At 37.6% G+C, this 26,185-nt stretch overlaps 1 protein-coding gene across 1 annotated transcript in view; it reads left to right on the plus strand.

Annotated features, from left to right (window-relative positions):
• LOC128656363 (probable cation-transporting ATPase 13A4) overlaps positions 1-26,185 on the plus strand; it is a 299,696-nt gene that overhangs the window by 236,485 nt on the left and 37,026 nt on the right. Inside the window, exons 21-24 of the mRNA XM_053710226.1 lie at positions 15,064-15,173; positions 18,078-18,174; positions 20,103-20,175; positions 21,995-22,169. Coding sequence (XP_053566201.1) covers positions 15,064-15,173; positions 18,078-18,174; positions 20,103-20,175; positions 21,995-22,169 — 455 coding nt within the window. The remainder of the gene's footprint in view (positions 1-15,063; positions 15,174-18,077; positions 18,175-20,102; positions 20,176-21,994; positions 22,170-26,185) is intronic.

Here is a 26,185-nt window from a genome sequence, read left to right on the forward strand (position 1 = left end):
TATCTTTTGCTCTCTCTCCCCTCTCTTTTGTGCTCTCTCTCCTCCTCTCTTTTATGCTCTCTTTCCCCTCCCTCTTTTGCGTTCTCTCTCTCTTTCATGCGTTTTCTCTCCCCCCCTTGGCGCGCTCTCTCTCCCCCTCTCTTTTGCGCTCTTTCTCTCCTTCTCTCTTTTGCACTCTCTCCCCCTCTTTTGTGCTCTCTCTCCCCCTCTCTTTTATACTCTCTCTCTCCCCCCTCTTTTTTGCACTCTCTTTCCCCCCTCTCTTTTGCGCTCTCTCTCTCCTCCCTCTCTTTTGCTCTTTATCTCTCTCCTTTTTTTTTGCTTTCTCTCTCCATCCTTCTCTTTTGCTCTCTCTCTCCATCCCTCTCTTGCGCGCTCTCTCTCTCTCCCCCTCTCTTTTGCGCTCTCCCCCCCCCCCTCTCTTTTGCGCTCTACCCCTCTCTTTTACGCTCTCTCACCTCTCTCATTTGCGCTCTCTCCCCCCCCTCTCTTTTGGGCTCTTTCTCTCTCCCCTCTCTTTTGTTCTGTCTCTCTCTCCTTTTTCTGCTCTCTCTCCATCCCTCTCTTGCGCTCTCTCTCCTCCCTCTCTTTTGCTCTATCTCTCTCTCCTTTTTTTTTGCTCTCTCTCTCCATCCCTCTCTTTTGCTCTCTCTCTCCATCCCTCTCTTGTGCTCTCTCTCCCCCTCTCTTTTGCACTCTCTCCCCCCTCTCTTTTGCGCTCTCTCCCCCCCCCCCCTTTTGCGCTCTCTGTCTCCCCCCTCTCTTTTGCGCTCTTTCTCTCTCCCCTCTCTTTTGCTTTGTCTCTCTCTCCTTTTTCTTTGCTCTCTCTCTCCATCCCTCTCTTTTGCTCTCCCTCTCCATCCCTCTCTTGTGCTCTCTCTCCCCCTCTCTTTTGCGCGCTCTCTCCCCCCTTTCTTTTGCTCTCTCTCTCTCCCCCCTCTCTTTTGCTCTGTCTCTCTCTTTTTTTTTGCTCTCTCTCTCCATCCCTCTCTTTTGCTCTCTCTCTCCTTCCCTTTCTTTTGCTCTCTCCCCCCTCTCTTTTGCTCTCTCTCCCCCCTCTCTTTTGCTATCTCCCCCCTCTCTTTTGCTCTCTCTCCCCCCTCTCTTTTGCTCTCTCTCCCCTCTCTTTTGCTCTCTCTCCCCCCTCTCTATTGCTCTCTCTCTCCCTCTCTATTGCTCTCTCTCCCCCTCTCTTTTGCTCTCTCCCCCCTCTCTTTTGCTCTCTCTCCCCCTCTATTTTGCTCTCTCTCCCCTCTCTTTTTCTCTCTCTTCCATCTCTTCTGCTCTTTCCCCTGTCTTTTGCTCTTTCCCCTCTCTTTTGCTCGTTTCCCTCTATTTTGCTCTCTCCCCCCTCTCTTCTGCACTTTCAACTCTCTTCTGCTTTTCCCCCTCTCTTTAGCTCTTTCCTATCTCTTTTTGTCTCTCCCCCTCTCTTTCTATTTTTCTCCCCTCTCTGTTGCGCCGACCGTGCCAGACCACGCCCCCAACCACGCTCGGCCGCGCCCCGGCCATGCCGGTCAAGCCCGGGCACGCCCACGGTCCCGCCGGCCATGCCCGCAGTCCCGCCTGGCCACACCCACTTTTGCTGCAAACAGCATAGATTGTCAGGTAAGGCCAGGTGTGTTTGTCCTCGTGCTGTCTCTACTGCGCATGACAGCTTCGGACAAACACACTTGGCCTTTTATATAATAGGATGGTCATTGCATAAATAGTAAAATATAGGCACTCCATTGGTGTTCTATCAGAGTAACCTGTATTTTAATGGGCAAACATTTCCTGGAGTTACTCATTTAAAAAAATATATATTTTCCCTCTTTTCACCCATACCTGTCTCTAAAGCCTTTCAGTGTCGAGATTTGAAATTGTAACAAATCTACTGAATGTAAAGTGGAAATTAGTTTGTTTAATTATTATTTGAACTTTTACCGCACATAAACCATTTTTACTTTTATTGAACTTACATATGTTTTGTAAACAAGCTTTCCACCCCTTCCCCTCTGCCGAGATCCAAGATCACTGGTGAGGTGAGTAGATTCAGACAGCGATCCCTATTGTTTTCATATGGAAGGCACTTTGGCATTCAGGCCAGAGAGTATTAGACCACTTTTTTATAAAATATCATCCGACGCACAGATTGCAAGGCACCATTTTTTTCGATCTGATAATCCTTTTATCATCAAGGGCAGAGTGAGAATTGCAGACAAGCCATCATCCCCTTTTTACCAGAGTAAATGCTCTATTTGATCTAATTTACACTTGATTGTGTGTGTTTATATAGAGCAATTAAAGGAAACGAGCTCCGAATGTCTGAAGGAAACTATACTAAATTATTTCAGATTGCACTGATGGTAGCAATTATAAAGACTATGGGGGGTAGTTATCAAGCCGTCAACCTCAAATACGCTGGAATTCCGCAGCGTATTTGTGGCGAGGCTGATTCGCCTTAGTTATCAAGCCCTAGATACTGGCAAAAGTAGAATTTAGTGACGTAAGCTTCGATCCGCCGGACTCAGTCCGACACAGATTGATTCTTACGTCACTCCAGATGTTCCGCACACAAGTGGGCACAATCTGACTACTTTTGCTAGTTATCAAAAAACTAGCAAGTATGCTCGGCACTTTTCCGGCCCAGCGTCCCTGATTTTCAATCCGCCGCCCTGGAGGCGGCAGATCCCATAGGAATCAATGGGAGTCTGACCATAGTGAAAGTTCATGTTCGCTGCTGCCAGACATCCCATTGATTCCTATGGGAGCTGTCTACACCTATTAGGACTTTGTTTTCAATATTATTTAAATATATTTCTTGTGAGGATTTTTTGTAAGCAGATACAGAAATGATACACTGAAATTGTAAAGTGTAAAATGTAAGCAAAAAATGGTGAATGTAACAGCAAGGTTAATAACAATCTGTGAGTGTCAGATTTAACCTGTCTGTATTTATATTTGCCTACAAACTATCACTTCTGAGTCACTGAAGACAGGAAGAGTATAGTTATAAGCAATAGTATGAGAAACGATACCAGATACACATAAGGCTTAGGTTTAAATGAAGGTATAAGTTTGGATACAGCCGGAATACATGAAAACAGTCTTAGCACATAAGTGAGTGTTACATACGACCTTAGAAGCTGCTGTACAGATGGAGACTGAATAGGCTGCGAGTTCCCTGCTTCTGCTTAGTTCAGCGTGTAGTACAAGCGGTCATGCAAACAGGGATCCAGCATGAGAGGGGAGAGTGGAGCGGCAGCAGCTGATGACGTCACGCCGCTTGCGAGCTGCTCTGTGTAATAGCAGTTGTGAGCAACAGCTTCCGGAGAGAATAGTGCTGTGAGAGAGGTGAGAGAATCTTCCACAGCAAACGATAATTGGCCAAGGTGTTTCCTCAATTAGACTTGAGAAACAATAATCCAGCAATGGTTAAGTTAGGAGGTGGGGTTTTTATAGGGAAAGAAAGACAATGTTTAAAGGAACAGTAGAGGTCTGACATAGCCCCCCCAAAAAGGAACCCACTACGAGGGTTCATGGAGCAGGACGATCAGGGTTCCGGCGATGAAACAAAGAAACACATCTCGGGGCAAATACAGACGAAGCAGGCTCCCAAGAGTCCTCAGAATGATCAAAGTCTTTCCAATGGATCAGGTATTCCAGGCATCCTCGTCGTCGTCTTGAATCAATGATTGAGTGCACCTCATATTCCCGATCGTGGGAGACAGAATGTGAGACAGTATTTGCAGGTAGTTTGTCAGATAGACACGGTTTCACCAGAGATACGTGGAATGTGGGATGAATTTTGTAAACATCGGGAAGGCGAAGAGTAACAGTCGCAGGGTTTTTAACATCCACAATTGGGAATGGACCAATAAACAATCTGCTTAACTTTTTGGAGGGGGTGTGCAAGTTCAAATTTTTTGTTGATAACCACACAAGTTGTCCTACCTGATAGTTGGGTTGAGGCGTGTGCCGTAGATCATAGTACTTTTTATGTGATGCTTGAGCATGTTGTATATTATGCCGTGCTACGGAGAAAGTTTGGGAAATGTCATTTACAGTGTCAGTCACTTTTGGGTTGGAGCTTGGTAAGTATGGTAGGTAGGAGATTCTGGGATGCAAACCATAGTTGATGTAGAATGGACTAAGACGAGTGGAGGAATTGGAGGCATTGTTGTAGGCGAACTCTGCTAAAGGTAAGTGTTTGGCCCATATGTCCTGTTGGTTGGAGCAGAAGCAACGAAGATACTGTTCCAACCATTGGTTGGTTCGTTCGGCTTGTCCGTTGGATTGGGGGTGATAAGAGGTCGTAAGCTTTTGAGTAATTTGTAAAGTTTGACAGAGAGATTTCCAGAAGTGTGAGGTGAATTGTGAACCCCTGTCGGAGAGTATCACTGTAGGGAGTCCATGTAACCGAACTACTTCTTTAATGAACAACCGACTGGTCTCCTGAGCCGTTGGCAACCCAACTGCAGGAATAAAATGTGCCATTTTACTCAAGAGGTCCACAACAACTAATATTGTAGAAAAAGAGGAAGAACTTGGTAGGTCAACAATAAAATCCATAGCAACATGTGACCAAGGTGTATCAGGAACAGGATAAGGTTGTAGCAAGCCTATTGGAAAGCGTCGTGATGGTTTGGAAGTTGTACAGATCGTACAGTGTTCTATGTAATCACGAATTGATGAGGTCATCCCTGGCCACCAATAATGTCGTCGTATTAAATCTAAAGTTTTACGAAGTCCCAAATGTCCAGATATGGGAGAATCGTGACAAGTGTGAAGAAGTTGTGACCTATATTGAGGTGGAATGTAAAGCAGGTTCCCATGGTAAGATAAGCCATCTGGTGTAGTTTGCAGCAGGTGCATAGGTTTTGTGGTATCTTCGGTTTGACAGGTTTGAAAATCCGGATGGGAGGAAATAAGCAACCCAAGGAATTTAGATTTAGGTATGACCGTGGAGGTGACACCTTCATTAGGTGGCCTAGCATCACGTCTAGAGAGTGCGTCAGCCTTACCGTTACGACTCCCTGGCCGATACATAATGAGAAAGTTAAAGCGCGAGAAGTATAGGTTCCATCGTAGTTGCCTAGATGAGAGGGTTCTATTCTGTTGTAGATATTGTAGATTTTTGTGATCTGTTATAACAATTACTGGGAATGTAGCACCTTCTAGATGATGTCGCCACTGTTCAAAAGCAGATTTGATCGCCAAAAGCTCCTTTTCTCCTACAGGATAGTTGCGTTCAGCTGGTGTCAGGAGCCTGGAGAGATAAGCGACTGGATGTAATTTGTCAGTTAATGATTTTTTTTGAGAGAGAACAGCCCCGAGAGCATAATCTGATGCGTCCACTTCGACAATAAACTGTAAGTTAGAGTCTGGAAATTGTAGAATGGGGGCTGTGGTGAAATCTTTTTTTTAGTTTGTTAAATACCCTTTCACAGTCATTAGTCCAGTCAAATGCTTTGTTATCCTTAGTCAGGTCAGTCAGAGGTTTAGCTGTATGTGCGAAATTATGTATAAATTTTCTATAAAAATTTGCAAAGCCAAGAAACCTCTGTACTTGTTTCTTAGACTTTGGGGTTGGCCATTGTGTGATAGCATGGATTTTTGAGTCATCCATAGTAATACCTGTGTTTGAGATTACATATCCCAGAAAGGTTACCTCAGATTTGTTGAACTCACATTTTTCCAATTTGGCATACAATTTATGTTGCCTTAAACGTGAGAGTACTGTTCTAACATGTGTAAGATGTTGTTGTTGAGAATCTGAGAAAATAAGTATATCATCTAGGTACACTACTACAAAGTTGTCTAAGATGTCATGAAATATGTCATTTATAAAGCATTTCTCTAATTGTCTGAGTAACATTATCCATGCGCTGTGTTAGTGCTGATACCTGATTGGTGATCTCACTTAACTCCATTTCTGCTTGCAACCTCTACAAATTAGGCTGGATTATTCTATTAGGACTTTGTTTTCAATATTATTTAAATATATTTCTTGTGAGGATTTTTTGTAAGCAGATACAGAAATGATACACTGAAATTGTAAAGTGTAAAATGTAAGCAAAAAATGGTGAATGTAACAGCAAGGTTAATAACAATCTGTGAGTGTCAGATTTAACCTGTCTGTATTTATATTTGCCTACAAACTATCACTTCTGAGTCACTGAAGACAGGAAGAGTATAGTTATAAGCAATAGTATGAGAAACGATACCAGATACACATAAGGCTTAGGTTTAAATGAAGGTATAAGTTTGGATACAGCCGGAATACATGAAAACAGTCTTAGCACATAAGTGAGTGTTACATACGACCTTAGAAGCTGCTGTACAGATGGAGACTGAATAGGCTGCGAGTTCCCTGCTTCTGCTTAGTTCAGCGTGTAGTACAAGCGGTCATGCAAACAGGGATCCAGCATGAGAGGGGAGAGTGGAGCGGCAGCAGCTGATGACGTCACGCCGCTTGCGAGCTGCTCTGTGTAATAGCAGTTGTGAGCAACAGCTTCCGGAGAGAATAGTGCTGTGAGAGAGGTGAGAGAATCTTCCACAGCAAACGATAATTGGCCAAGGTGTTTCCTCAATTAGACTTGAGAAACAATAATCCAGCAATGGTTAAGTTAGGAGGTGGGGTTTTTATAGGGAAAGAAAGACAATGTTTAAAGGAACAGTAGAGGTCTGACAACACCTAACACCCTAACATGTACCCCGAGTCTAAACACCCCTAATCTGCCCCCCCTACACCGCCGCAACTAAATACATTTATTACCCCCCTAAACCGCCGCTCCCGGAGCCCGCCGCAACTATAATAAACTGATTAACCCCTAAACAGCCGCTCCCTGACCCCGCCGCAACTATAATATATGTATTAACCCCTAAACCGCCGCTCCCTGACCCCGCCGCAACTATAATATATGTATTAACCCCTAAACCGCCACACCCTGACCCCGCCGCAACTATAATATATGTATAAACCCATAAACCGCCGCTCCCAGACCCCGCCGCCACCTACATTATACCTATTAACCCCTATCCTGCCCCCCTATACCGCCGCCCTCTATAATAAAGTTATTAACCCCTATCCTGCCGATCCCGGACCTCGCCGCAAGTAAATAAATAATTTAACCCCTAAACCGCCGCTCCCGGACCCCGCCGCAACCTATATTAAACTTATTAACCCCTATCCTGCCACCCCTACACTGTCGCCACCTATAATAAATTTATTAACCCCTATCCTGCTCCCCCCTACACCGCCGCCACTGTAATAAAATTATTAACCCCTAAACCTAAGTCTAACACTAACCCTAACTTGAATATTAATTAAATAAATCTAAGTATTATTTCTATTATTAACTAAATTAATCCTATTTAAAACTAAATACTTACCTTTAAAATAAACCCTAATATAGCTACAATATAAATTATAATTATATTGTAGCTATTTTAGGATTTATTTTACAGGTAACTTTGTATTTATTTTAACTAGGTACAATAGCTATTAAATAGTTATTAACTATTTAATAGCTACCTAGCTAAAATAAATTGAAATTTACCTGTAAAATAAAAACTAACCTAAGTTACAATTACACCTAACATTACACTATCATTAAATAAATTATTCCTATTTAAAACTAAATACTTACCTGTAAAATAAACCCTAAGATAGCTACAATGTAATTAATAATTACATTGTAGCTATTTTAGGATTTTTATTTATTTTACAGGTAACTTTGTATTTATTTTAACTAGGTACAATAGTTATTAAATAGTTATTAACTATTTAATAACTACCTAGCTAAAAGAAATACAAAATTACCTGTAAAATAAATCCTAAGCTAAGTTACAATTAAACCTAAAACTACACTATCATTAAATTAATTAAATAAATTAACTACAAATAACTACAATTAAATACAATTACATCAACTAACTAAAGTACAAAAAATAAAAAAGCTAAGTTACAAAAAATAAAAAAATAAGTTACAAACATTTAAAAAAAGATTACAACAATTTTAAGCTAATTACACCTAATCTAAGCCCCTTAATAAAATAACAAAGCCCCCCAAAATAAAAAAAAATGCCCTACCCTATTCTAAATTAAAAAAGTTCAAAGCTCTTTTACCTTACCAGCCCTTAAAAGGGCCTTTTGCGGGGCATGCCCCAAAGAAAACTGCTCTTTTGCCTGTAAAAGAAAAATACAACCCCCCCCAACATTAAAACCCACCACCCACATACCCCTAATCTAACCCAAACCCCCCTTAAATAAACCTAACACTACCCCCCTGAAGATCATCCTACCTTGAGTTGTCTTCAGCCAGCCGAACCACTGATGGAACCGAAGAGGAGATACGGAGCGGCACAAGTGATCCACCAAGGGGCGCTGAAGAAGTCTTCCATCCGATGAAGTCATCATCCAGGCGGCGCTGAAGAAGTATTCCATCCGGGAGATGTCATCTTCCAAGCGGGGTATTCAATCTTCTTTCTTCAGGATCCATCTTCATCCCGCCGATGCGGAACATCCTTCTTCCCCTACGGACTAACGACGAATGAAGGCTCCTTTAAGGGACGTCATCCAAGATGGCGTCCCTTCAATTCCAATTGGCTGATAGGATTCTATCAGCCAATCTGAATTAAGGTAGGAAAAATCTGATTGGCTGATTGAATACAAAAACTGCAAAAGAGCAGTTTTCTTTGGGGCATGCCCCGCAAAAGGCCCTTTTAAGGGCTGGTAAGGTAAAAGAGCTTTGAACTTTTTTAATTTAGAATAGGGTAGGGAATTTTTTTATTTTGGGGGCTTTGTTATTTTATTAGTGGGCTTAGATTAGGTGTAATTAGCTTAAAATTGTTGTAATCTTTTTTAAATGTTTGTAACTTATTTTTTTTTATTTTTTTTGTAACTTAGCTTTTTTATTTTTTGTACTTTAGTTAGTTTATGTAATTGTATTTAATTGTAGTTATTTGTAATTAATTTATTTAATTAATTTAATGATAGTTTAGTGTTAGGTTTAATTGTAACTTAGGTTAGGATTTCTTTTACAGGTAATTTTGTATTTCTTTTAGCTAGGTAGTTATTAAATAGTTAATAACTATTTAATAACTATTCTAACTAGCTAAAAGAAATACAAAGTTACCTGTAAAATAAATATAAATCCTAAAATAGCTACAATGTAATTATTAATTACATTGTAGCTATCTTAGGGTTTATTTTACAGGTAAGTATTTAGTTTTAAATAGGAATAATTTATTAAAGTATAGTGTAGTGTTAGGTGTAATTGTAACTTAGGTTAGTTTTTATTTTACAGGTAAATTTCTCTTTATTTTAGCTAGGTAGCTATTAAATAGTTAATAACTATTTAATAGCTATTGTACCTAGTTAAAATAAATTGAAAGTTACCTGTAAAATAAAAATAAATCCTAAGATAGCTACAATATAATTATAATTTATATTGTAGCTATATTAGGGTTTATTTTATAGGTAAGTATTTAGTTTTAAATAGGATTAATTTAGTTAATAATAGAAATATTATTTAGATTTAATTAATATTTAAGTTAGGGGGGTGTTAGGGTTAATGTTAGACTTAGGTTTAGGGGTTAATAATTTTATTACAGTGACGGCGGTGTAGGGGGGCAGGATAGGGGTTAATAAATTTATTATAGGTGGCGACGGTGTAGGGGGGCAGATTAGGGGTTAATAAGTTTAATATAGGTTGCGGTGGGGTCCGGGAGCGGCGGTTTAGGGGTTAAATTATTTATTTAGTTGCAGTGAGGTCCAGGATCGGCAGGATAGGGGTTAATAAATGTATTATAGGTGGCGACGGTGTAGGGGTGCAGGATAGGGGTTAATAAGTTTAATATAGGTTGTGGCGGGGTCCGGGAGCGGCAGTTTAGGGGTTAAATTATTTATTTAGTTGCGGAGAGGTCCGGGATTGGCAGGATAAGGGTTAATAATTTTATTATAGAGGGCGGCGGTATAGGGGGGCAGGATAAGGGTTAATAGGTATAATGTAGGTGGCGGCGGTGTCCGGGAGCGGCGGTTTAGGGGTTAATACATTTATAAGAGTTGCGGCGGGGTCTAGGAGCAGCGGTTTAGGGGTTAATAACTTTATTTAGTTGCGGGGGGCTCTGGGGGCACCGGTATAGGGGGTAGAACAGTGTAGTTTAGTGTGGGTGCTTAGTGACAGGCTAGCAAGAAAGCTGTAAAAAAGCCGAAGAGCAGCGAGATCGGATGAGTGATAACTCTCACAGTCCGCTGCTCATCGCCCCGTACTTGGTGCACGGCTTTTTGACAGCTTTTTTGATAACTTAGGTGAATTTTTGCAGGTCCACGGCGGCGATGTGAGGCGAGCTTAGGCGGGCGTATTGGGCCAGTGAAGGCAGGTAAAGTAGACGCGTTGATAACTACCCCCCATGGATGTTCCTACTTTTAGACTTGGTGAACACAATGCAAATGATTTATTAATTACAGGGCATGTAAACAAATTATAGAAATTATATTAAATGAACCAATAATATACTTTACTATCTAAATGTCAAATCAGGATAGAGAGAATAGGAATAAGCTAGTTAAAAAAAAGATAAGGGTGATGTTCTTCTTCAACATTAGCTGACAGCTGCATGAATTAGTCAAGTTGGTTTATGCTCTCTGTGTTACCAAAGGGGAAAATAGAAAAGTAGTTTAAGATTAAAGGCAATTGCTTCACTGTAACAAAACACAAACATTTGTTACACATAAATTATATCTTGTGATGTATGCAGTCAAAAGGGAAAGAGCTGCAACATACCCTAAGGGCAAGATTTATCAAAGTGAGAATAAGAAAATTCACAAAAAAAAAATCACAAATTATATCCCCATATTTATGAAAGGTTATGCGCCAATAAAGTTGCAACTTTGCATATGTATGAAAAAATTGACTCATGACCATTCGCAAGTCTTATATATATGCGAATAATTTGTCTAGAAATGCCAAATTCTTGTAGTAATCTCTATTGGCATTTTAAAATGCCCGTATATATTCGCAGTTCTCATATATTTATGGAAAGTGGTGCATGCAATATTCACTGTTTTTAATTTCGCCAATTTGTAGGTAGTGATGTGGCGAACTTAAAATTTTCCGTTCACGAACGGCGAACGTCCTCAAATGTTTGCGAACGGGCGAACCGGGCGAACCGCCATAGACTTCAATAGGCAGGCAAACTTTAAAACCCACAGGGACTCTTTCTGGCCACAATAGTGATGGAAAAGTGGTTTCAAGGGTACTAACACCTGGACTGTGGCATGCCGGAGGGGGATCCATGGCAAATCTCCCACAGAAAATTACATAGTTGATGCAGAGTCTGGTTTTAATCCATAAAGGGCAGAAATCACCTAACATTCCTAAATTGTTTGGAATAACGTGCTTTAAAATATCAGGTATGATGTTGTGTCGATCAGGTAGTGTAAGGGTTACGCCCGCTTCACAATGACAGACCAAACTCCCCGTTTAACGCACCGCAAACAACCGCAAACAGTCCATTTGCACAACCACAAACTCCCCATTTGCACAAGGTTGGATACCAAGCTAGCCATGTCCCGTTCCTTTTCCTCACTGATGTCATTGAAGGTCTCTTCCTCGACCCAGCCACGTACAACACCAAGGGTCCAAGAAAGGTGACAACAAGCCCCCTGGGACGCCTGATGTGTTTGGTCTTCCACCTCCTCAAAGCCACCTTCCTCCTCTGACTCCTCTTCTTCAGACTCAACTCTCTGCGTTGCCTCTCTCTGCGTTATTATAAGGTGTGTTAAGTAGTACTATTCCTATCAGTTTAATTCCTGTTACGTCCCCTATCAGTTTTTATTTTTTTAAATGTACACTTACACTACTATTAAACAAGATATGAGTGGTGGCACTGGGCAAGTGGGCACAGTATACGCTGTGAGCCTGACACAAAAAAGCAGACTGATGTTTCACAGTCCAAAAAGTTTTTATATTTTTAAATGTACACTTACACTACTATTAAACAAGATATGAGTGCTGGCACTGGGCAAGTGGGCCCAATATAAGCTGTGAGCCTGAAACAAAAAGGCAGACTGATGTTTCACAGTCCAAAAAGTTTTTTTGTTTTTAAATGTACACTTACACTACTATTAAACAAGATATGAGTGGTGGCACTGGGCAAGTGGGCACAGTATACGCTGTGAGCCTGACACAAAAAAGCAGACATGTTTCACAGTCCAAAAAGTTTTTATTTTTTTAAATGTACACTTACACTACTATTAAACAAGATATGAGTGGTGGCCCTGGGCAAGTGGGCACAGTATACGCTGTGAGCCTGACACAAAAAAGCAGACTGATGTTTCACACTCCAAAACGTTTTTATTTTTTTAAATGTACACTTACACTACTATTAAACAAGATATGAGTGGTGGCACTGGGTGAGTGGGCCCAGTATAAGCTGTGAGCCTGAAACAAAAAAGCAGACTGATGTTTCACAGTCCAAAAAGTTTTTTTTTGTTTTTAAATGTACACTTACACTACTATTAAACAAGATATGAGTGGTGGCACTGGGCAAGTGGGCCCAGTATAAGCTGTGAGCCTGAAACAAAAAAGCAGATTGATGTTTCACAGTCCAAAAAGTTTTTTTTGTTTTTAAATGTACACTTACACTACTATTAAACAAGATATGAGTGGTGGCACTGGGCAAGTGGGCACAGTATACGCTGTGAGCCTGACACAAAAAAGCAGACTGATGTTTCACAGTCCAAAAAGTTTTTTGTTTTTAAATTTACACTACTGTTACACCAGATATGAGTGGTGACACTGGGCAAGTGGGCACAGTATACGCTGTGAGCCTGGCACACACGCTGGCAGGCAACTGCAATTACATTACACAAGCAGACTGATGTTTCACAGTCAAAAAAGTTTTTTTTTTTAAATTTACACTACTGTTACACCAGATATGAGTGGGGGCACTGGGCAAGTGGGCACAGTATACGCTGTGAGCCTGGCACACACGCTGGCAGGCAGGCAACTGCAATTAGATTACACTAGCAGACTGATGTTTCACATTCGAAAAATTGTTTTTTTTTAATTTACACTACTGTTACACCAGATATGAGTGGTGGCACTGGGCAAGTGGGCCTGGCACACACGCTGGTAGGCAGGCAACTGCAATTAGATTACACTAGCAGACTGATGTTTCACAGTCAAAAAAGTTTGTTTTTTTTAAATTTACACTACTGTTACACCAGATATGAGTGGTGGCACTGGGCAAGTGGGCCTGGCACACACGCTGGCAGGCAGGCAACTGCAATTAGATTAAACAAGCAGACTGATGTTTCACAGTCAAAAAAGTTTTTTTTTTTTAAATTTACACTACTGTTACACCAGATATGAGTGGTGGCACTGGGCAAGTGGGCCTGGCACACACGCTGGCAGGCAAGCAACTGCAATTAGATTACACAAGCAGACTGATGTTTCACAGTCAAAAAAGTTTTTTTTTTTTAATTTACACTACTGTTACACCAGATATGAGTGGTGGCACTGGGCAAGTGGGTCTGGCACACACACTGGCAGGCAGGCAAATGCAATTAGATTACACAAGCAGACTGATGTTTACAGTAAAAAAAAAAAAATTAATTTACACTACTGTTACACCAGATATGAGTGGGGGCACTGGGAAAGTGGGCCTGGCACACACGCTGGCAGGCAACTGCAATTAGATTACACTAGCAGACTGATGTTTCACAGTCAAAAAAGTTTTTTTTTTAAATTTACATTACTGTTACACCAGATATGAGTGGTGTGGCAGTGGGCAAGTGGGCCTGGCACACACTCTGGCAGGCAGGCCACTGCAATTAGATTACACTAGCAGACTGATGTTTCACAGTCAAAAAATTTTTTTTTTTAAATTTACACTACTGTTACACCAGATATGAGTGGTGGCACTGGGCAAGTGGCTTGGCAGGCAGGCAACTGCAATTAGATTACACAGGGAAAAAAAATGATGTTCTAGCCCTTAAAAGGGCTTTTTGGGGTGCTGTGCTTACAGCAGAGATCAGATGAGTCTTTCAGGACTGTAGTGGACACTGAATACACTAGCCTAGCTATCAATTTCCCTATTAAATCAGCAGCAGCTACACTGTCCCTCATCTCACTAACAATGCAGCTTCCGAATGAATCTAAAATGGCTGCTGTTCAGGAGCTGGGAGGGTCTGGGAGGGAGGGTCTGCTGCTGATTGGCTGGAATGTGTCTGCAGACTGTGAGATACAGGGTCAAAGTTTACTCAATGATGACAAATAGGGGCGGATCGAACATCGCATATGTTCGCCCGCCTCGACGAACGCAAACATGCTATGTTTGCCGGGAACTATTCGCCGGCGAACTATTCGTGACATCACTATTTGTAGGTTGCGAGGAGTGAAAAGTAAAGAGTGATATTGTTGTTTGCTTGGAGGGAAAATAGAAATATGTCTTTTTCTTGCTGTATCTAGGGTTAGAAATTGCCCACAACAAGGCACAGAACCTGAATAATATTATTAATTAAATTACAAAAAGGTATACACAAATTTATAAAAAAAAAAAGTAAAATAATTTAAGTGCAATTGAAATAAGTGTATTAAAAAGAACAAAGATGAGCTCCAAAAAACAGGCAACCTTTCTCAATGAAAGAGAGCCAAAGAAGGGGCAAAATAAAAATAACTTAAATATATAAGAAATAACATTCTTACAAGCGATCACTTGATTAAAACAATAAACCATTTACCTGTGTCTAAAATTTAGATTGATAAATAAAGTGAAAATGTAATTTTCTCAAGAAAACTAGGATCAGGCATTTGCTTGACATAGCAAAAAAGTTTTTCCCCAAAAATGTCTCTAGAATTTTGATAAATACTGGCGACATTTTTTACTTCACACATTGTGAACTATTGCAGAAATAATCGCGACTTTTTATCGGGGCTTGATAAACTTTGCCCTCAGTGTTCACACACATGGTACTGTAGATGGGACAATCTTGATATAGACAAACCAAAATGATACAATAAATTCCTTACCAAATACATGATAACCTATGCAATAACAAATAATTTACAGGCACTTAAGATGGCCCATGCTGGGATTTCCTTGTCCGAACTGGAGGCTTCTGTAGCATCTCCTTTTACATCAAAAATTGCGAACATTGAATGTGTTCCAAAGTTAATCAAGTAAGTTTTTTGTAATGTATAGTTTATTTTGTATGTTATACAATGAATTGTATTTTGTTTATTAAATGCAATGTGCAAAATTATATGCAAGATAATAAATTAAGGCAAACATGTATTGTCATTAGATTTGTTTTTTTCTGTTGTTACTCTATTTTAGAAATACTATCACACGCAAACTGCTATTAAGTGTTTAGGCAATCAGAAGAATAGGAAGATCTCCCAACACAATCCTGATTGGTTAATTTGTTAAGCAGTCATATTTGCTATTAAAAGTCAAATAAATAAAAGGGAAACCTTTTCAGACCCAAACCACCTTAGAAAAAGCTTCACATTTCTTCTAAAAAAAAATATTTGAATTTCACAACAAATGTCAAAGACACAAAGACTGGGGAGTTTAATACACAAGAACACAAGAAAAGTTACATAATGACATTAGTTATCCTACTTGGTGTCAATCAATTCACAGAGGTTCCCTTAAACTAAGTAAGACATGGTAGCTCTGTATATGTAGACAAAAGCCAAAAAGCAAGGATATAGAAGGAAGGGGAATCATTTTCTAGTTTAGTAATTTTTAGCTTTTTAGAATTTGACAAGTGAAAATTACGCTTTGTAAATATGTCGTTAAAGTCAAAATAAATGTTATTGATTCAGACAGAGCATGCATCAAATTAGCTTTATGCTTTTGTTATCCTTTTTTGAAGGGTAAAACTAGATGGGTTAATAGGAGCTTAGGATTGTGCATATATATTTAGCTTTCTACAACTAGCAACATTGTTCAAACACTGCTGCCAAATTACTAAAAATATCTGCACTCTGCACTGAGCTCAACTAGCATTCCTCTTTAACAAAGGATACCAAGAAAACTTAATATTAGAAGTAAATTTCATAAAATTCATATTATAAGTAAATTTAAAAATGACTTAAAACTCCAGGATCTATCCAATCCATTTAATTTTAATTTTTACTTTACTGTCCCTTTAAGTATTGAGACTTTGGATTGCGATCAGCCAAAAAAGGACTGGCATATGTTAAAGGGACACTAAACCCAATTTTTTTTTTCTTTCGTAATTCAGATAGAGCATGCAATTTTAAGCAACTTTCTAATGTACTCCTATTATCAATTTTTCTTTGTTCACTTGCTATCTTTATTTAAAAAGCAGGAATGTGATGCATAGGAGCCGGCCCATTTTTGGTTGAGAACCTGGGTTATGCTTGCTTATTGATGGGTAAATGTAAGCCTCCAATAAGCAAGTGCTATCCATGGTGCTGAACCTAAAATGGGCTGGCTGCTAAGATTTACGTTCCTGCTTTTAAAATAAAGATATCAAGAGAACAAAGAAAAATTGATAATAGCAGTAAATTAGAAAGTTTATTAAAATGTTTTACTCTATCTGAATCATGAAAGAAAATTTTTGGGTTCACTGTCCCTTTAAGTATAGGTCCATTTTTCATACAGCTGATAATGAAAAAAGTGCTTCCGATAAACAAAGAAAATGGCTGATTGAGATCTCATCAACAGTTGATAACATGCTGATATTTATCAAATGATAGATTGTGATCAGCCTTGTATAAGGTATCTCTAACAGTTAATTACAACAATCTCATAATGGTTTATTTGTTTTCATTAAATCTTCTAATTTTGATTATTATTGGTTACACTTTATAACTATTTTTCAGTAGAACATTTGTTCTACATAGGGCTATATTTTAATTGGAGCAATTTTTTTTATTGCTAATGATCGCTAACTGCGTTTAAAGAAAAAAAATAGCTCTGTTGGATTAGCACTGATATTACAAGTTAAAAGAAAAAGTTAGCGCACAAGTGAAAGACTCAGGCATGCTAACTTAAAGACTTCAGATATCCCAGCCACCGTCCTTCTCACCATAAACTTCTATGTGGTGTGCTAAAGAAAGTCTATTGAATTTAATTGCTTGCATGTTAACATGAAACTGCACTAGACAAAATGTCCTTTGCTTAGAAGAAAATATTATTCTATTTTTAAATATACAGGTATATTTCTATATTTATTTCAATTTGTTTTTGTAAAATATATATCTATAGCTATATGAATAGATACAGATATATAAAATATATAGATAGATAGATATATAGATATATAGATATTGAATATACAGATATATAAATAGAAACACATATTTGAAAATAAAAACTGCGGAATTTCAAGGATTTATATTGGGAAAAAAAACATTAAAACATAATAAAATTAATTAAAAATTGAATTGCATGTTTCAGGGTATTTCATTGGGAAGAGCTCAAATTTTATATATAAGTATGTGTACACATAAATATTTACACACGTAAATACATGTATACACATATATAGACATGTATACATTCACACACATAGACATATAATATGTTTACACTGGAATCCTTCCCAGTCCAACACCTTGCCATATACCAAACCTCTTTTTAACCCTTTTAAAACCTTTTGTCAATATACATGTTATATAGTTTATTCAAAATGTATTTATATGACTGTAATACTTTATTTTACTGGGTTTAAAAAAAATTGTTACATTTTTTTTAGCTCTTGCACTTAACTGCAGGTCTCAGGTCATGCTAATTCTTCTAGTGCTATTTGGGTTTCCGCTCGAGTGTTACCCATAACTTTAAACTTGTAATATCAGCGCTATTTAGCATGGTCGCCATATCCACTAAACCTTCTCTAGTAAATCTGATTTACTATTGAATTGTAATATCAAGCTGCATGTTGATGTTCCCAGAATCCAGCAATACTGTTTATTTCGTTCCAGACTACCATTAGCGTGCCACTTGTAATCTGAGCTATAGTAAATTTATATAAAATGTTATAAATGTAGTCTGGTCATTAGGCTATGTGATTATTATATATAGTACCTAATGTTTTGTTTCTCTCACAGGGAAGGACGAAACACTCTTGTTACATCATTCTCAATATTTAAATTCCTCACAATGTTCTCACTGGTCGGACTAGCTAACGATTTGCTTCTTTATTGGGTATAATTTGTATTATTTTTTTTTGCCTTTGGTATAACTTAAAATGATGATTTAGCAATTGAACATGAAGTGCTTATAAAAAGTTAAAAAAAGGATCTAAAGACTCAATTTACAAACTGTTGTAGTCATTCAGTTGGTTTACATCATTATATATCGCTATAAATATCAGACTTTATTCCCTTAAAGCTCATATTAATATTATAAGATCATTTAAATGAGGCATCTTCAAGATCATTAAAGCAATACAGTTAAGAAGCTAGGGACACTATACTCCAAAAAATGATGTCAACAAACAGTATTTAAACATATTGGGCTAGATTTCAAGTGGAGTTTTATATTTTTTTCCCGCATCCTGAAAACTCTGCAAAAACATATTTTGTTCTAGCGTTAACCCAAATAGTGTGAAAACTTAAGTTAGGTTTTTCGCGCTATTCGGGTTAACACTAGCACGCTACATGCGTGTGCATGTATTCCCCCATAGAAATCAATGGAGAAAAAAAAGTAGCAAAATACCTAACACCGTAGACCATGCAAACACCATCACATTTTCGCATTCCCCATGGAGAGAAAAATATTGTTGAAAAAGAAAACTAGCACCCATTGTGGAAACAACATAGCATATCAGCATTAGCAAATGTGAAAGATTTACAGTAAATACATAGTTAAAATCTTTATTAAATATGAATATTGCATAAATATGTTTTATCATGTTTTCATCTACTTAATGGCAAAGGGCTCTAATGCACTTATATATATGTCAATATGTGTGTACATATATATTAAAGTTTTTATATGTGTATATATGATTGTAAACACATATATACACATATAAATAGATTATTATATATGTACAAATATATAGACATACATATGTACATACATAAGCATCTTTAGAACTATATATGTATGTATCTCTATGTTAAAGTCCTTTGTCTGCCTTTTTTTTTATAACACCTGAGACCTCATATCTTTGAGCTCTTATAACTTTTTTTGTGCAATATTCTTTTTAAATATTTTTTATTAGACAGTGTTAATATGAGTGTAACTAAACTGTGTAATGTATTTTTTTAAGTGTTTTGTTTTGGAAAATAGTTAACCACAGCTCTGAGATTGCGGTAAGGATTGAAGCATAAATGGCGACTGCGCTAGTGCAATCACAATTTTGCTCAAATTGTTATATCAGTGCAAGGAAAAAGGCTTGTGAAAAGACGATATCGCTTGTGCAAAACCGTTTGCGCTTCACTTGTAATCTAGCCCATTGCTTTTTGCCTGAATGCGTAAGTAAAAGCTGTTTAAATTTAAATAAGAATTGCTGAAGCTGTATAAGCTACAGTATGTACTTTCTATTAATGCCTGATAGGTAGAAACACTCACCGTAACATTCAGCCAATCGACATTTGCAAAAACTAACAATCAGCCAATGAGCATATGAAGGAAGTTGCTATTAGCTAATGGATATTTGTAGGGAGTAGACAGCTGATATTGCTCTATTAGTTTTGGTTTAAATGTAAAGTCAATTTCAAGCAAAAAGTGCTACTTTTTTATATGATTGCTAGAAAAATGTCAGTACAGTTACCTTTTAATTGATCTGCTTCCTGATATAAATCAACAAGGTTCTTTTCTGATCAAACCCTTTTCATAAATAGACAAATCAATCCATATTTATCAAAAGGCAACCCAAATATCTGACTTGGACTCCATCTCAATAATACTACACTTTTTGTTTTATCTTGGCTTTGAGACACAACTACAGGGTTCTGACTTTTATACCATAGACATAAGAACACATAAATGCCAAATATTAACTTAATAAGTGGTTATTTAGAACCTTTATAAACATACTGTTGAAAATTTCTCATAATATAAAATCAAATAGTACCCTATTCTAGAACTATGGAAAAAGATAAGATTTATATTTTCCTTTATAGAAACAAACAATTCTCGGAAATTATCATTTTCTGATGCAAGACTTAGCTATAACCACTGCAGTTTTTCTGACTTGTAAGTATATATTATATCATATTCAGCAATTATTTATGTGTGGATACTTTTAGATGCTCTAAAGCTTGTTTATCATAGCCAAAGTGTAAACATTTGAAAATTAGTAATTATTTGTAGAATTAACATAGTATATTCTGCAACCAAGTGTATGTTTATATTATGGCCTAGGTTACAAGTGGAGTGCAACCAATAGTGATGTATGTGTATGTATTTGTGTATGTGTATATAGACTCAGGTTAACTGCCTGAGTCTTTGTGAACTGTGCAGCTGGCTGTGAGTGCTATTGAGCACCCAGGGCTGTGCATTTTAAAGAGTCATAGCATGTCTACCCATTCCAGTTTGAGAGTGCAGTCTACTTCCTTGCTTTGTGTGTGTATGTATGTATAGGTAAAGTGTTTTAAAATAAATTGCAATACAAAGTCATAGTTTGGCAACTTTGTGGAGTAACCTTATCCTCATTAGATTCTTAAAATTAAAATTTTAAAAGCTAACCTTAATATCAATTATTTAAAGGACTTCAAGCCTTAGCACACCTTCATATATATATATACAGTAGATCAGTGGTTCTCAACCAAAGTGAAAGTGACCTCAAGGCCCGGTAGATTTTAGTATATATATATATATATATCCACGGATCCTGGTGCATTCCTTAATCTGGAGTTTTCAGTTGCCCTATCAGTAACTAAGCAAAAAAAGTGTGGGTTTAGAGGGGCCCTGGTGAGGGTCTGTCGCTGTGAGGGCCATGGAGTGTGGGGTCTGGCCCTGGAGGTTGGGTACCCTTTTTCTGGACCTTAATGTTGGGGGTCCTGGCTCTGGAGGTTGAGGGGCCTGTTAGGGGCAGGGCAGGGAGGCTACCATGTTCATTTGCATAAAATTTAATACATTTTCGTCAGTGTGAGTGTTCCTGGGACCTTGATTGGTATCAGTCTGCCCTTGGTGTGCAGTGGGGTAAGAGTGTGCAATGGGGGCATGACAGGCCGGGGCCCACCAGCAGGGCTATCACAGCCCGGTACTGGGCCACGGCCCGGCTGTTGAGAAACCAGGCAGTAGATAGAAATATGTATTAACACAAAAAATTACAGCAGGTGCTATACAGTCTGCAATTTAAAATTTTGTAATCTGCATGATAAATTATTTTTTTAATCTTAATTAACATATTGCTACTTTCAATTCCTTTTACATAGAACAAACCTTTTAAAAAAAATTATACAGTAAGATCTATTTTTAAAGGTGACTTTGATCAATATTATTTGCTCCTCCTGGTTTTTTGTCCTTAATGACCATAAAAAAATATTTGAAAGCTATTTAACCTTATGGGTGCTCTAACACAGCCCCTATCTCCACTGCCTAATTGTGTTAGAGGGACAAGTGAAGCACACTCCCCTCTTTCAAATGAGGGATCACAGCCCCACTAAAAACAAATTGGTGGTCGGTGGCCACTACAAAGCTCCTATTTCTCATTCTGGTTCATGTGAAAGAGGTAATTCCATTTTTTTTATATGAGGGGGTCACTCACAAACCCCTCTAATGCCTCAAGTGTACACCTGTACATTGTTTTCTAAAAAAAAAAAAAAGCTTGGCCTGTTAAAAAAAAAAAAAAAAAAAAAAAGGTATAATTTGGTTGGGTACCTCACAAAAAAAAGTTAAAATGTATGTGTAAATTCAATGAGGCCCAAACAACTAAAAACACCTCTTGCACCGGGAAATGACTAAATAGAGAAAAGGGTTAACTGAAGGGACAATATCTGAAAGGTTTAATCAAACCTCTAAATTCCTGCATTAGAAGATAATTATTTTTTCTTTTCTTTTTCTTTTTTAGTGAGTTTAAATGGCCCTGCTTCAAAATTGGCCAAATACAGACCCCCTCGACACCTTTTGTCACCTGCTCTGATGCTTTCACTTCTCCTGCACTTTATTTTCACTATCGTTCTGCAGACAACTGCATTTATTCTGGTGCAGCAGCAACCATGGTACAATGAAAGCAATGTCTTCAGGTAACTAAAAGAAATGTAGTGTATTTTTTTATGACTGAATGTATATTTTTAGTGCTTGAGCGATACTCTGTGGGATGTTAATACCTGCCTGTCAGATAGCGTGGGTGCTCTAAATCCCTTGCATAAAAGACTTCTATGGAGACCTAAAGTAGAATTCAGGATAGATATCACTCAAGCGCTAAGCCAATGGTGTTCTAAGCCCAGTGTGCACTGTAGTGTAGTTCTGTGCTATACGATTAATACTATACTATTACTAATAATGATTTACTTCATTTTACAGCCTTTATTTGTAGTTTATAAGTATAGAGTGTGCTAAACAGTTTTGGCCGCATTAAAATGCTTAAATTATTTAACCATCTACTTATGATACCAGACAATGAGTATTAAGAACCATTTTTCATCATGCAAACTTCTATCATATTCCCAATTTAAATAAATGCTTAAAATGACAATACTTTGTGTAGTAAAATCTTAAAAAGTTAAAAGGGTTTTCACATTTTCACCAAAAAAAATTAAATCACATTTTTTTTTGCTATATATTGTTGAACAGTGAAGTAAAAAAACAGTGAGTAATTGGCTTTTTTGAAGAAGATTCATTTTGAAAAGAGTATATAAAATAACATATATATAGCTACATGCTTTCAGTTGGTATTAATGCCAAAAGTTAAGACTTAAAGGGACATTAAACCCAAAATTTTCTTTCATGATTCAGATAGAGAATATAACTTTAAACAGCATTCCAATTGACTTCTATTGTCGAATGTTCTATTATCTATGTGTAGCCACCAATCAGCAGCTACTGAGTCTATCTAGATATGCTTTTCAACAAAGGATATAAAAAGAATAAATGTGATAATAGAAGTAAATAAGAAAAACAAAATGTATGCTTACCTGATAAATTTATTTATTTCCGGATATGGTGAGTCCACGGCTTGAGTAATTACTGTTGGGAATATCACTCCTGGCCAGCAGGAGGAGGCAAACAGCACCAGAGTTAAACTGCCAAGTATCACTCCCTTTACAATTTTAAAGAGAAGATATATGAGCGCTAGAAAGCTAATGCCCAAAAATAAAGGGAAATAAATATCTATTGCACACCCGATATGTTTTTTAAAACCAATTTATAGGTTTATTTAAAATTAGTTAATACATTGACAAGTATTAAAAAATTAATTATTGGTATAAACTTTCCTTGATATTCCTTTTAATGGTACTTTAAAGAAAGGTGTTATTGGCAATAATGTCTACACCTTATTCTAACTTCAAATATACGCTTGTGTCAAATTGTGTTGTGTCCAATAAATGTAGATGCTTAAATATGCTCTAATTTCAAATTTATATGATCGTGCTGGAGTTCATATAACTATATTTGTGTTGAAAATGTGATATATTCATATCGTAACTCTCAAAAGTAGAAAGTTGTGTGTCAATGTTTCCTTAAAGTGTCTGCATGATGCTTGAAAAGGCTGATTATACCAGCTGAAACGCGTTGCAAAATTCTCATTAGAAGACTCACTCACTAACCAGTGCAACTGGAGAGCAGACCAGCTGTAGCAGCAGGAGCCAGCTCCCACAGAACGGCCAATCAGGGCTACTCACAGAGAAAACAGCCTGAAACGACCGCTGTAAGCGAACGCTGAACTGCTCCAGAATCAGTATCACTAGTAACCCACAAAACCCTCACTTGAAGATCCATTCACCAGTCAGTGTAGCTGTATAGCAGATCAGCTGAAACAGCAAATGCTCCATAACCGGCATCATTGGCATACTGCGGAGTACAAAAGCAATTTAAGCCGCTGAAGAAACATCCCTCCTACACAGAGAAAAAGGGACCAGGACACTGGTCTGAAGATTAAGCCAAATATCCCTCAGAGGGATCCACTGGGAAAATGATAGCTTCAAATGGAATTTAAAGGAATATAATGTCGAAAATTTACATATTTTAACAAGTACACTTGCCACGATCCCAGAGACACTGAGACATTATACCAGGCTGATCCCGTAATTAATAAGAAGCTGCTTTCTATGCATTAAATGTATTTTATTATTTTTTAGAATATATCAAGAACCAATATATTATTCTCATAACATTTTAACTCTGCATAGTACGTATGAAGTTTATATTTTCACTATACCATCAAAAAATGCGCTATGTTATATAAGAATATATGTTTTTTAGAATTTTGTTGTTCTTGTGCTCATATGAGCATAAATACTAAAGGTTGGCCAACCGATTACTGTTCATCAATAATACAATTACATAGGAATAATTGTTTAAGAAGAACTATTTTAGGAATTACTAACCTTATATAGATATATCAATACAGATTGATTAGTCAGATACCACCATGATATAGAGACATACATCTTATTTCACTTTTATTTTCTAATGCGCAGATCTCACTTTCTTATAAACAATGGACACTTTAAGGAAACTTTGACACACAACTTTCCACTTTTGAGAGTTACGATACGAATATATAACATTTTCTACATTTACTTATTATTTATTGGACATGACACAATTTGACAAAAGCGTATATACAAAGTTAGAATAAGGTGTAGACATTATTGCTGAAAACACCTTTCATTAAAGTACCATTAAAAGGAATATCAAGGAAAGTTTATACCAATAATTTATTTTTGAATACTTGTCAATTTATTAACTAATTTTAAATAAACCTATAAATTTGTTTTAAAAAACATATCAGTGTGCAATAGATATTTATTTACCTTCATTTTTGGGTATTAGCTTTCTAGCGCTCTTATATCTTCTCTTTAAAATTGTAAAACTATTACCTTGGAAGCATAGAGGAAGCTTCCATAGATTTAAGAGCTTATACCCTTATAGCGCAGAGCATATAAACCTACTAGATACTCAAGTATCACTCCCTTACCCACAACCCCCAGTCACTCGACCAAAGGGAAATGGAGAAAAAGGAGTAAGACAAGGTGTAGAGGTGCCTAAAGTTATAGTCAAAAGAACAACTGTCTTAAAATAAAGGGTGGCGCCATGGACTCACCATATGCAGAAAGAAATACATTTATCAGGTAAGCATACATTTTGTTTTTCTTTCCTAAGATATGATGAGTCCACGGCTTGAGTAATTACTGTTGGGAACCAATACCCAAGCTAGAAGACATGGATAAATAGGAAGGGACAAGACAGGCAGTCCTAAACTGAAGGCACCACTGCTTTAGGAACCTTTCTCCCAAAAGAAGCCTCAGCCAAGGCAAAAGTATAAAATTTGGAAAATTTGGAAAAAGTATGTAAAGAAGACCAAGTTGCAGCCTTGCTAATTTGTTCCACAGAAGCTTAATTTTTGAAAGCCCAAGAAGAGGAAACAGCTCTTGTGGAATAATCCATAATTCTCTCAGCAGGCTGCTGTCCAGCAGTCTCATAAGCTAAAATTAATTATACGAAATGAGGAAAAAGGAAGCTGAGTTCTAAGGTCAGTAATGGAGTTTATTGCAATGCAGGCTTACAACAAGCTAGGTGAGCTCCATCTAACGCGTTTCGCGCATGAGCACATGCGCTTCATCAGAGATATCAGTCTCTGCCGGTCGGGATCAATATAAGGATGTGAGCGGCCAATCAAGATCGTTCAGATCATTAACTCTTGTGATGCACGATATTATCTTAGATAGATAGAGTATTGGTCACTCCCAGGTTAATCACATTGACCCCGTTCGGCAAGAGACCGATGAAACAGAATTCATAACAAACAAATTTCTAAATGCTTTGTACTTGATTATACATAATATTTTACACATATATATGTATACATACAATTCAGCCATTGCAGTCCTGGTAAAGGTTGCAGAAAGTGAGGACATTTTATGTGTGCTAGCTAGATACTGAGCATAAACCGGAATCTGTATGTTTATACATCTAGACAGGGTGTGTTGAATTAAGGCAACAAAACAATTTTGGCTAACTTCAGATAGGTTTAAACCCCTTAGTCTGAGCTTGTGCTCTATCTAGACACAATAAGGCTTTTAATGATCCTTTCTAG

The sequence above is a fragment of the Bombina bombina genome, chromosome 4 (assembly GCF_027579735.1).
Source record: "Bombina bombina isolate aBomBom1 chromosome 4, aBomBom1.pri, whole genome shotgun sequence".
In the NCBI taxonomy this organism is placed as follows: domain Eukaryota; kingdom Metazoa; phylum Chordata; class Amphibia; order Anura; family Bombinatoridae; genus Bombina; species Bombina bombina.